The following is a 13,962-nucleotide window of genomic DNA, read 5'->3' as shown; positions in this document are numbered from 1 at the left end:
TGCAGTTTTGTAAGTTAAAAAAGGGAGAAAATACATACACATCATTCTCTATAGGAAAGGTATATAGTCAAATGTATTAAAACAATATTGAAAAATAATAATGGGTTATGATGCACAACTCTATTTTCCTCATGGATCTTTCAGTGAATATTAGTTGGGATAATTTAAGAGACCCATATTTATCATGCCATGGACAATATAGAGTTCAACAATTGTTCTTAACATTTTTTAAAATCAGGAGAGAATAGATGGCTTACTAGAAAAGAAAAGTTGACCGAAGAAGTAGAAAACCTGAACATTCAATCACATAAGAAATTGAAACGATGATCAAAAAATCATTTCCAAAAATATCATCAGGCACCACGGTAGTTTTAAAATACGTCCACAATTCTTTAATACACCTCCCTTCAAGAGATGGAGCTTAATTCCCCTCCCATTGAGTGTGGACTGGTCTTAGCGACTTGTTTCTAATGAACAGATTATGGCAGAAGTGAGAGTGTGTGATTTCAGAGGACAGTTAAGTCATCTCTACTCTCTTCATTTTCTCTCTCTCCCTCTCCTCTTCCTGGTTTCAGTTGCTCTGAGGGAAAGTAAGCTTTCATATCATGGAGGACACTCAAGCAGCTAGCTCTATGGATGACAATGGTGAAGAATTGAAACCTTCTACCAACAGCTGTGTGAGTAAGCCATCTTGTAGTGTGTCATCCAGACCCATTCAAATCTTCAGATTCTTCAGCCTTGGACAACAGCTTGTCTAGTCATATCATAAGAGACTACGAGCTAGAACTACACAGCCAAACTGATGTTTCTGGGCTCAGAGCCCTCAAAAACTGTATGAAATAGTGAAAACTTATTGTTTTAAACTTCTAAGTTTTGGGGTAATTTGTTACACTGAAATAGATAATTATTACACCAAAGGCTGCTATCCCTTCAGCACTGATTTAGGTCTAGTTTGGCCCCTGGGTAGGAGAACTGACTCTACCCCTCCAAGTCATTTAACTTCCTTGGGATTCAGTTTCCTTCAACACAATTCTGGGTTTAAAAGTTTATCTTTATAGTCCCACCTCACTCTAAACTTCTTCAATTTTTTTTATTAGAATGCGCATAAGGAGGGGTGGGAGTTGGAGGGGGCAAAGAGAGAATCTTATGTAGGCTCCACGCCCAGCCTGGAGCCCAACTCGGGGCTTGATCTCACCACCCTGAGATCATGACTTGAGCTGAATTCAAGAGCTGAATGCTTAACCACCTGAGTCACCCATGTGCCCCTGAACTTGCTGGATTTTATGACTTAAAAAATTCAACTGCAATTACATACTATGATAAACAAACACAGATGTGTGGTTAAAAAAGTAGCTAAGATTTAATTGAGAAGTTACAGTACAATTATAGCTTTACCAAAGAAAAAAAATTTACATGAAAGATTTTCAAGGGAAAGCATAGTTCATGTCTTACTTAGCTTTATTTCTCCCTGGGCCTCAGTATCTGGCATATAGGAGGTACCCACAATTGAGGGTGCAAATGGTCATTTGTGACCTCTACTATAATGCACACTGGTTCTGGAGTAAGACAAGAATTCTTTCTGGGCACTGAAAGTACAGTGTGCTCTTGCCATGATGTGTGAGCTCCACTCTCATTAGCATTTTAAAAAGAACACTTATTAGCTGAACTACTAAATGTCCTTTATACAATATAATGAATTTCATTGAAAAGAATCACCAGCTTAGCTAAGGAGAAATTTAAACACTTTGCCATCATTTATAAATTCAACTCTTCTAGGATGGCATTTTTAAAGGTACTTTGAATGAAAGGAAGAAGAAAAGTGGTAGAAATCTTGACAAAAGAAATGTAATTAGAGTAAAAAAATAAAAAAGGCAATTCTATGCTTTATGAAGATATCTTTGATCTTACTTCTCAGAAGCCAGGGAAGCAGGGGCATTGTTGCCCATGACATTCTCTCTCTCTTTCTCTCCACTATGCCTTGGAACAGGTAACTGGGATGGAACGTGCCTGCTTTTGTTAAAACTGACGGAGAAAAATTGCACAAAACCATAATCAAAAACCACTGTAATGCAAATCAATAAGGTGGAGGTACACTGCAGGAAACTCACACAAGTGATGGAATTGTGCTTGATCTTTCTTTCAGTATTTCAGGATTACCCTAGACATTTGCTTTATGCATCCAACTCATTACATTTAAATTAATGCATCATATCAGAATTAAATAAACCACTAATTAGCATATATTGTTTCCCCTCTATTTTTTGTCTTGGAATGTTAATGGTCATCATTCATTCATTCATTCATGTATTTATTAATTCAGAAAGTATTTAATGAACTCCTAAGTTTAAGGCAAAAATCAAACGGCAAATTTCCATAACTTTTCATATAGAACATAACATCCAAAGAAATTAGACAGGACAAAAATAGGTCTAGAGGTACAGAAGGTTAAGATAAATTTAGATGTTATATATATAAGTAGTTTATCAAAAGGAAGTGTGGTGAGCAGTGAGATGGATGTCGTAGATTGCTGTCATTTCCTTCATGATGCTATCTTCATTATCTTTGTAAGGCACAAATCTGATTATCATCATCATTTCTATGCCTAAAAGCCTTAGGCAGTTATTAGCCTTATAGGATATGGTTCTCCTAAATGTAGCACAGTGAGACACTAAAAGTTACATCTGAAATCACCTCTTCATTTTAATTCTCAGCTCTCTCCCATATCCTCCCCTTTCTGCTCCCCAACCTGTCTCAGCAGCTTCAACACACTCCTACCTACTTCCCCAAGGGTACCCTAGTCAGAGTTCACTACTTTGCTTTCACCCCCCATGAAGTCTGCCTGATAATCTTCTAATTATCCAAACATCCAACCCACAATCAGCTTCCCATGAACACCTTGCCTCCAGGAAGCAATTCAGTCATCTGGTTCCCATGACCTGTTGCGCATCCCTCTGTGTTAACATTTGTCATGTGGGGTTGTTGTCTGTGCATGTGTATGCTATCATGTGCATATACATGTGTGTGCACATGTGTGTCTATGCAAACGTGTGTCCCCTGCTGTATCAGGAACTCCTAAGGATGAGAATTGGGTCTTATTTTTCTTTGTCTCACTGGCTTCTAGCATGATATCTTCAGTGGCGCTTAGTCTACCATCAGTCCATGCTTGAATTGAAAACCTGGAAAGGCCTTTGGTCAGATTTTGAGACTCAGTGGGAGCAATTAGCTCTGTACTCTCCACCTCAAGGATATAGGCAGTCTTTAGGAAAAGCCATTACAACCACTCAGGAACAGAGAGATTTCCATAGGAAATACCCAGCCCTCAGTGAAACTTTTCACCCCAGGATGAACCGGAGACTTTGGTTTTTGATGGCTTCATCCTTGGATTTGATTTGACAATTCATTAAACATGGTCTACCCAATGATTTGTCCTCAAGATCAATGGCAAACTTGATCTTCCCCCACCCCCAACCTCATGCATTGTAGTCTGTAAGCAAATGATCTCTGCCCAGTCCTAGTCTGGGAGAAGGAGCCAGATGCATATCTTATGCTCTATATCAAGTCACAGGATGTTAGGTTAAAAGCATGGTCCCTAAAACTCAGTCATGTAGGTCATTCATTCATTTTACAAATGAGAAAACAGAAGCTTACAGGTATTAAATTAATTATCCAAGGCCTCCACCATTAGTTGCAGAGATGAGGGGCAAATTCCAGCATTCTGGACTCTCAGTCTTCTTTCTACCATATCATCTGACCTCTCCCACATTCCAGATCTTTTGCTTGAGTTTTCTTACAAAGTCATGCACAGCACATCCCACTTGGTACCATTTTCTTATTGGAAAAATAAATTTGGATCTGCATTGCTGCCTTTCCATTCAATAATGATAAACACTCAAAATATCATCTGGGTGGAATAGAAATAAAATAAGCATCTGGAAAGAATGTGCTATAATGAAGATGCCATTGTTTGCTCATAAATGCTAGACAAAGAATCTGGCTTTTCAAAAACAACTGCATGAAAATATCCATGTCAACCCCAATTTATACTTTAGTAAAAAAATTAAAATGCACTAAGATTGCCAGGTTTTCAAAGATTATAGAATTAAATACAATATAAATGACTCATTATCTTAATTAACTGAAAGTATAATAAAGATCACCATTCATTTATTCTTTAATTCATCTATCCATCCATTCAAGGTTTATTGAATAAATGATGCTATGCCCCACAATTCCTGCTATTGCATCTATTAATCAAAGAATATTTACTGGGATGCCAGGAACAGTCAGTTAAGCATCTGCCTTTGGTTCAGGTCATGAACCCCAGATCCTGGAATCATGAACCCCCAGGTCCTAGGCTCAAGCCCCATATCAGGCTCCCTGTTCAGTGGGGAACCTGCTTCTCTCTCTCCCTTTGGCCCTCCCCTGCTCATGTACTCTTTCTCTCTCTCTCTTTCAAATAAATAAATAAAATCTTGAAAATAAATAAATAAATAAAATCTTTGAAGAAGAAAAAAATATTTATTAACAGGCAAAATAGTTTGAACTACAAAGTCAAAAGATCTAAATTTAAAATTTGCCTCTGTCACTTACAAGTTTTGGCAAACCTGCTACCACACAGTTTTCTCTTTTCTGGTTATTCCTATCATCATACAAAAGTACTGCTATTTTTCCACCTTAAAAATAAAAAGATTTTTCTTTTAGCCTCACTTCTCCCTCTAGCTAGCATCTCATTTCCTTGCTCCCAGCAAAACTCCTTTGGAAGACATGTCCATAAATGCAGTTTCCAATTTCTTTCCTTCCATCCTCTCTTGAACCTATTCTAATTAGGCGTTCACCCTGACACTCCACCAATATGGCTCTTACCAATGTCATCAATGATGTTCATGTTCTTCATCTTACTTGACCATTTGGCAGAATTTGTCATAACTCATCATGCTCCTTTTTGAGACACTCTCTTCATTTGAGTTCCAGGACACCATATTTTCTTTATTTTCCTTCTCCCTACTGGTTAATATCTCTCAAGCTCCTTTGCGTGTTCCCGGAGTCTTACCATTGCAGTGCCTCAAGGCTTGATTTCTGGATCTCTCCCCATTACTCTCTTAGATATCTCATCTAGTTTTATGTTTTCAATATCATCTCTATGCTGATGACTTCCAAAATTATACTTCTCACCTCAACCACTCTCCTGAACTCCAGAATTCTATGGAGATACTCAACAAGCTACTCAATGGCTCCATTTATTGACCAATACACATCTCAAATGTAACAAGCCAATGCTCTGTTTGAATTGTCCCTCAAACCTGCTGTCTTGCAGTGCTCTTTGACTAATAAATAACTCCTCCATTCTTTAAAATTTAAATCACATTATGCAATGCCTTTACTTAAAAGCCTCCAGTATTTCTTCACCTTGTTTAGGCTCTCCATGCCCTGTCCGTGTGTCTGCCTTGATACTGTCTGTCATATTCCCTCCTGGTCCACATTGGTCATTTTGCCTCACGTGGCCTCTGTATCTGTTGTTCTCAATTTCTGGACAGCTCTGCTCCAAATGTCCATGTAACTCTCTCTTTTACTTCTTTCAAGTATCAATTTCTTATTGAAAACATCCATGACCACCCCATCTAAAATTGCAACCTGCCTCCCCATACCTACACTCCTAACTCCCTTCTCTACTTTATTATTGGCCTTATGGCTTGCCACAAACACACTACATATCTAGCAAATTTATTCTGACTACAAAAAAATACATCCTCTACTAGAAGAAATTATTTTTTGTTCCCTCTTCTACTCCAGCACCTTGAACAGTGACTGGCACAAAATACGCTCTCAAAAAATGTTAGTTAAATGAATGAAGGTAAGCAGTGATAATAAGGAGAGCTACTTCTCAGGTAAAAAATAAGTCGTAAGTAAATGAAATAATTACTTCATACATGTTAATGTATAGTACATGTTCATTATTTTAAAATACTATAGGCTCATGTGTATCTGTTGAAAATAATTTTTAGGTGGGAACTGCAGGAAGAGAAGGAGAAATTCTAGTTAAAAGTGTTGGTAGGGAAGTGCATGGTTTTGCAAGTCAGCCTTCCTTCAGGTAAGGTAAAGATAGCTCTGGAAATACCCTAGAGTATGGCCCAGATTATCAGCATCTAGGCCAGTTTAGCAAGTGAGGGCATGAAGGAAGAAAGGGTTGGAAGGGAGGTTGGGATCTGTGTGAGTATTATCATGGAGTCTGTATGGAGTCTTCTGGATGGTTCAAGGTGAGACCTCTTGGCTCACATACTGCTATGTGCTGATGTCCATCTTGAGTACCTCTAGCTGTATTCAGTTTCTGGGGCAAGAGTCAGGGCTTACAGTATTTGTCTATTTCTAGGGCTAGGTGTGCATACCCTAAAGAAAGCAAATCACTGCAAGTATAAGGAAAGGGATTGCTGCACATGTTCATATAGTCTTTAATAGAATGATATGCTATCAAAATATAAATCCTTGCAGTGAGTAACAGCATCCAATTGTCTCTATTATGCTGCTTTGTGCCTAACACATAGTGATGTTACATGTTTTTCATAGATTGGAGTGAAAATCAATTCACAAAACATATTTTAAAGTGAAGATGCAATTTTAAAAAAGCACTCTAATTCTTGAAGTTATAAAGGAATATAATTCTCAAAAGTCTTTGTATCCAGATGTAGCTATTGGATTAGCTGATATAGGCCCAGTCCATGAATAAAATTTCTTTAGAAACCATATCACCTTAGAATTTTATAATACAAAGTAGATTTTCATAGATTGTCCCTAGACTTCACTAACTGACTTCCTTTGGTCCCATTAAACAGTTCTGGGGACAGAGGCACAGAGTCTGTGTTACTTTTACTTTTCTCACCGACAGTGAACATAAGTACAGAAGAAGATACTGCTCTCTATAACCTTGTATTATCAAATAATATGTTGCAAATCTTCCCCAGTTTCAGAGAAGACATAGTGGTAACCTTTATAATACTGCCTCAACCTCTCCTCACAATTTGTAAATGGCTTCCCACATGGAGTTTGAGCTTTGTTTGCTACACTGGTACAGATGTGGCCATGAGCTTCTTTTCTGTGAAGTTAATTAAAGGTCTGGGATCTCATTTCTTTCAAAGGATGACCTCAGACTCTGTACATGAGTGTGGAAAATATGAACATGGAAGTATGCATGTGTGTATAAATATGTATATATGTTATACACACACATACATATATATTATGAGGAAAAAGAAATAGAAAATGACAAATCCTGAGAGAAAAGAAATGAAGAAGGGAAGGCATTCATTAAGCTCCTACTATGAATTAGACACCCAAGAAGGGAGGGAAAGGGGGAAACAAAGATGGAGGGACACAATTATCAGATGTTAAAGAATGAACTTGTAAAAATTTCCTTCCTTAAAGGAGAGCATTATAAAACCAGATGCTGGAAGTCCATTAGGGAATGCTTGTCAAATCATTGAGAGAACAGAAGGCTGTGGTGCACTGATTTTGGCTTTGTCTCCCCTAGGTGTTAGGTTGCTGTCTTGCCATGAGATGAGTTATCTTTGAGGTTCTGCTGAGCAGTCTAGATAGCGTGACTTAAAAGTGCAAGTCCCTAACCAGAGTTCTGTTCCCCAGAATACAAATGCTCAGAGAACCAGTCAAGGTCAGAAAAAAATAGCCCAAGATGTTTCCTTTTAAGCCCTAGAGAATGCTGTAGTCTCTGTAATTAAAAGGATATTATATTGGAGGTTGCTAGGTATTGGTATCATTTTTTTTTTTTTAACTGTGGGTCCTTAAAAAATCTGTAATGATTCCCCTGATGGTCAAAGGGGGAAGGGTGACCTGGGAGAGGCCTAGGTAGGTGGGAGGTAGGGTCACAGCCTTGCTAAGCTTGGGACATGACAAAGACAGAGGAAACTAATTACCATTTTAGAGCTTTAAGGTAGGTCTTCAAAAACCTTTTAGGAATTCCTGGCCAATTACATTTTGCTCAGATGTCACTTTGGCTTTTTCTACCCTCATTGTCCCAATATCACATTAAATATCCTCAGCATTGTTGGGCTTATAATAGAAGATTCTCTGCCTCCATTTGTATTTTGGGGTAGATTGCAATCATTTGGTCCAATTCTTCATTATTCTCTCTATCCACACTCCTTAACCATATAACCTTGCAGTGCTCTCCCACTGTGGGCTGGTGACCTGGTCAGTCTCTTGACCTTAGGCTTAGGCATGTGATTTTCTTTGGTCAATAGGATGTGAAAATGTGATGCAGGCAGAGGCTTGAAATGGACTTGCACCTTAGGGCTTGCTTGTCTGCTAGGTGAAGAGTGACAGACAGATGGTACTGCTACATGCCCCAGCCAGGCCCACTCTAGACCTAAATCCTGATGTGTAAGAAATAAATGTTATTTTTGGATGCCACTGAGGTTCGGTTGTATGGTTGTTTCTTTCACAGCAAAAGATAACTGATACAAATGTCATTTGATCCATGCTCCTCTTGTCTACCAGAGTCATACTTCTAAAATGAAACTCCAATTATTCTAAAATCACTTTGCTTCAGACACTTCAGTGATTTCCTGTTATGGGCTGAATGCAGGCTCCTCCCAAATTCATATGTTGAAGTCCTAACCCCTAGTACCTCAGAAAGTGACCTTGCTTGGAAATAGGGTCATGTAAAATGTAATTAGTTGAGTTAAAATGAGGTTATACTGGAGAAAAGTGGGCCTCTAATCTGGCTGATGTCCTTACAAAAAAGGGACATTTGGAGACAGAGACACTCATAGGGAGAATGCTATGTGAATATGAAGGGTAAAGATTAAGATGACATGTCTCCAAGTTAAAGAATACCAAAGATTGTTGGAAAACCACCAGAAGCTAAGAGAAAGGAATAGAACAGACTCTCCCTCACAGTCCTTCAGAAGGAAATAATCCTGCTGACACCTTGAACTTAGACTTCTACATTTCTCATACAATACATTTCTGTTGGTTAAGACACTCCCCATTACCTTTAGGACAAAGTTTAAACACTCCTTCATAAGCTATGGACGTCCTTACATTAACTGGTCTCTCGCTCTATGGATTCATCCTTCACTGTAGCCTTACCCCGTTCCCTAGCCACACAGAACTAGTTATAGTGCTTCAATCAATTGCTTCAGAGATTTTTGTCCATCCTTAACTTTGGTTTCAAATGCTCTTCATGCTACCTTCCCACCCTTCATTAGACCCCACATGATTACCTAATTAACTTTTATTGTATTTCAAGCTTCAGATCGGACACTATCTCTGGAAAGTTTCTCTTCATCTTCCCAATCCTAACTAAAGAGGATGCCCTAATGAGTGCTCCCCAAACATCCTATACAGATATTTCTATCGCAATCTGTATTACACTGTGGATAATTAATTGTTCCTTTCACATCCTTATCCTCATCAACAGACTTGGTAATGAACCCTAAAGACAAGTTCATATCCCATGTCCTTTATCCCTAGTATCTAGTACAGTTCTTGCTGCAGAGGGGCTGTGCAACATGTTTTTGTAAGGAATCTATGAAGGTTCATGCACAAATATCCAAACACATGTGTTTTTGGCGTATGGGAGATACATTCTGCTAGTGTGACAACTAGCAGCTGAGTTTACTTAGAAGAAAAAGCACCCAATTAAAGACCAAACATCACTTCCTTATTCTGCATTTCCTTCTCTCTATATAACTACCCTATCTCACATGCTTAATAATGCTTTTAGATGTAAGTGACTGTGAATTATTACTGACTGTGGGCCTTTCATCTTCAAGACTGACAGTCTATGTTCCACATTTCTCAGGAGGGAGAGATTATTATAACTATATTTTTGCTTACCAAGAGAATTGTTAATGGTTATCCTGGAGGAAAAAAAAAATCTATAAATATCCAACCTATAATGAAGCCTTAAGCTTACTTTCTTCCTTCACTAATGAAATTCTTTCCGAGTACATTGGCAGAATTGCAACATAACCATTACACTGTGAAAAGAGACAAAGCCTGTAGTGAATTTTTTCTTTTACCTGTTTAGTCCTCATTTTGGAATCGGACGACAGATTGTTGTAGGTATAATGTGCCTGTGTGACTCCACAGAAGAGAACAGCAACTATTCCTGAAATTCAAAAACATACCAGTCAAAACCAATTTTCTTTCCCATCTAATACGAAGGTTAAGGCCACATCAGCTAGAAGAAGAGGGGGACTTGATGTCAGTAGAGTTAAAACAGCTAATAATTACCATAATTGTCAGTTCTTCATAATTAAAAGGATCTTGTATTGGCGTACACATTTCTACTTGTTTTAAACATGGGTCCTACAGGATTAACCTAAAGAAAAGTATTAAGAAGTACATTCTTCTTGAGGATAAATGATTCTCTGGTCATGAGTTAAGAAAGTTATACTTGGGGAAACATGAACAAAAGACTATGTGGGCAACTCTAGTCTTCTCATAGCTAGTGCCAACTGCTTTTTTGCATTTTATCCTAGATGCTGGCACACTCACTCAAACATTTGCTTTTCACTGGGTACCCTGAGGAACCTGAAGAGGTTCCCGTCATACATAATTTAGTATTGAAAACCATGAGTCACAAACTTAAGAAATCTATAAGGGTTTTGTTGCCCCTGCCAATGCCTCTACTTGGCAAGCATGAGAGAAAGGTCCTTTTTGGCCCTATGCCTCCCTGACAAAGCTGGGTGTTCTGTTTTCTGCTGCTGAAGAACTTAGTGAGTACATCCAAGGCACACACTCCTTGAAGGTAAGCTGGTCTGTTCTTATGTGCTTCCTTCCTACCGTGAGCCTTCAGCTACTTCTAGGCTGACTGCAGGATTGATTTCTTAAGCTATCAGTATACCCAGCTTTATGCGACATGAAGCCATACATACACTAGATGTTCCCTGGGGACAGAGGAGTAGCGACCATGAGACAAACGTCGTTATTTGTCTCTGGGCTGCTGTACTCTGTATCAGCCCTGAGCTGGGGTAGGCAATTGGTGGGGATGGCATTCTACTTTGGATTAAAGATTCTATTAATTATGGGAAATTGAGCATAGAGGAGGGCTTAGGGAAAAACACAAGATGTAAGTATTACTCAAGTCAGACCAAGGGGATCTAACTGAATTTTAAGCAGCAGAGTCTTTCCAACTAAAAACACTCATAAATTAAATGCTGATGATTCTTAAGAGTATAGAGATATGTGAACTGAATACTGACATTGCAAATGAATCTACAATAAAGAATTTTAAAGAACCAAGCTTTTTTTTTTTTTTGGTACTTAGACTGTATGTTTCTATTTATATGGTGGGTATTACTTGGATTCGCTTTGGATAAAGTATTGCTAAGATTTATTTACTTATACAAGTGCATAGACATTTACATGACTTATATCCTTTTAATTTGCTTCAAAATTTTAGGCAACAGAATGACTAGGAAATTTTGCCAAGAAATATATATGCAGTAAGCATTCTATAGATTTTTGGGTAACTTTTCAGTTTCTTAGCCTTTCTTCAAGATTCTAAGAAAAGGATGCTTATAAACACTGTGTATTACTCTTCACAAAAATTCTATTAAAAAACAACCAATACCTGGGAAACTTTCAGGGTACTGAAGCACTTTAAGTACTTTGAGGCACTAGGAAGATTGCCATGCATGTTGTTTTGTTATCAAATATTTTTCTTTCCTTATTTAAAAATGTAATTTACCTATTTCTGCTGATTCTGTAGTCTGTTGGAGATTTTTCTGGGTGAGGTTTAGCTGACCCTCCCACTGGTGTGGAAACGTTTTGATTGTATATTGATTTGCAGAGTGGTGGTGAATAAAAAGGGTGGGAGTATGTGTGGGTAGTGCATAAATGTATTCTGAGAACAGGAAGTGGTAGCAAAGAAGTCTTATAAAGGAGAGAGAGAGAGGATTTAAGTCTGGCTGAACGCCTATGGTGGGTCAAGAATGCACTGTTTTTGTTGTTTTACATCATCTAATTTATTGCATTGACTTATTATTTTTCAATAGGCTTCGTACTATTAACCAGCTCTTCCTACTGTCTTCCCCTTCTCAGTAATAGCATCTCCATTCTTCTTGCTGCTCAGGCCAAAATTCAGGATCATCCTTTACTTTTCCTCTCTCTGCACTTCAGTGATTTTGTTGTCTTATCCTTTGAAACTCACCTGAACGCAGCCACTTCTCAACACTGCCTCCCCTAACATCCGTTTCCAAGCCACTGTTGTCAGTTTTTTGCCTAGATTACAGATTCCTGATTGATCCCCTTGTCTCCCCTGTTATGCTCCTGCAGTCTAGCTTCCATCCAGCCACAGTGCTTCTTTTAAGACAATTAAGATCATGTGAGATCATGTCAGTTCTCTTCCCTAAACTTTGTAATAGATCCCCATGACTAAAACGCCTTGTAGGATCTAGTTTGGACCCCTTCTTGCCTTCCCACAGGTCTCTAAGCTCATCTCCTAGTATACTCATCCCTTGCAGTACACTATATCCTTGCTAAGCACATTCCACTGCAGGGCCCTTTAGTTTCTGATTCCTACTGTTTGGAAAGCTCTCCTTCAGATATCCACATGGCTCTCTCCTTCCCTTAAGATGTTACACTCTCAGACACGTCTTCTGCATGCATTCTATAAAAATGATCCCTTCCATCATTCTCTACTTGCCTATCTTTCTTTGTTCTTTTTAATATTATTTACTGCCATTTTGTAAACTCCTGGGTTTATTTTCTGCCTTCCAGAATGGCAAAGGAAAGCTCATTGAGTGCAGGGGGATTCATTGGTCCCTAACCCTCTGAGCAAAGCCAGGCACATGGTAGGCATTCAGTGAATATTTGCTGAATAAATTAATGCATATTCCTATTCCCATGTAACAAGTAAGAAACAAAAGTAATTTACTTAAGGTCACCTTGAAAGTGTCAGAACTGAGATTTCAAAATTTAACAAACTCCTTGTGCTTTACTGCCTGTATCAGTCCATCTGTGAATGTTTTAAGGTAATCTTAAGCCATCTAAAAAATATAATTTCTGATGTCCCAGAGAAATTGAGATATGATGATGAAGATTATATACCCAAAGAGGCTGCTATCTTATTTGAGGATACATTCTCTAGTAGCTCCACTGGTTTCATTTCCTTACTTCCATTAGAACACTAGCAGGCAATGCCTCTGCTGATCTTTTTTTTTTTTTTTTTTTTTCAGTTGCGTATACAGATACATCATACAAACAAACAAATTAAAAGTGTGCCTATATGACCAGAGGCTTGGTGTTGTAATTAAAGTATAACAACTGAGTTGATCTAACCTTCAGTATTAGCCTACATAATCATAATTCTATACCTTAGTATTAATTAACTCACACAACTTACTGTAATTAGTATGACTTTTACAAGCCAAAACATATTTTGAAAATGTCTCATCTAAATACACCTCTAAATTCTCTGCCATTTAAGTGGATTCAGAGTTGAGGGTTTTCTCTCTTACAAAAGTACATGTTAGGGTGCCTGTGGGGCCCAGTTGGTTGAGCAACTGCCTTCAGCTCGGCTCATGGTCCCAGGATTGAGTCCTACATCAGGCTCCCTGCTTGGCAGGGAGTCTGCTTCTCCCTCTGACCCTCTCCCTTCTCATGCTCACTCACTCTCTCTCTCTCAGATAAATAAACACAATGTTTTTTGGAAAGTGCATTTTAGCTGTCATTGTATTTTTGCATCCCTATGCCTGCCAGCGCTAGTTGTCCGACTGTTACGTGGGGCCCTAGGCAACTCTCTTACATGCCTGGATCTCAGATTCTTGGGTCTACAGGGGTATGGAGGGCACCAAGTGCTCTCTGTGTGAGTCAGAAAAACCAGTGTCTAGGCTCCAAACACACCTGCCTGTGCTCTCCCTGTGATCTTGGGGCTGGGGCTCTGCAGACCGCATCTTCCTTCTCCAGAGCCTGCTGAGCTCTGCTGAGATGAGCCCCAGAGGG

General features: G+C 38.7%; 1 protein-coding gene across 1 annotated transcript in view; it reads right to left on the bottom strand.

The window, feature by feature from the left end:
* The window catches only part of SLC9A9 (solute carrier family 9 member A9), a 540,987-nt gene that overhangs the window by 258,795 nt on the left and 268,230 nt on the right, over positions 1–13,962 (bottom strand). The window contains exon 9 of the mRNA XM_046003499.1: positions 10,035–10,123. Coding sequence (XP_045859455.1) covers positions 10,035–10,123 — 89 coding nt within the window. The remainder of the gene's footprint in view (positions 1–10,034; positions 10,124–13,962) is intronic.

This window comes from Meles meles, chromosome 4 (genome assembly GCF_922984935.1).
Source record: "Meles meles chromosome 4, mMelMel3.1 paternal haplotype, whole genome shotgun sequence".
In the NCBI taxonomy this organism is placed as follows: domain Eukaryota; kingdom Metazoa; phylum Chordata; class Mammalia; order Carnivora; family Mustelidae; genus Meles; species Meles meles.
This window is presented reverse-complemented; position numbering and strand designations above follow the sequence as displayed.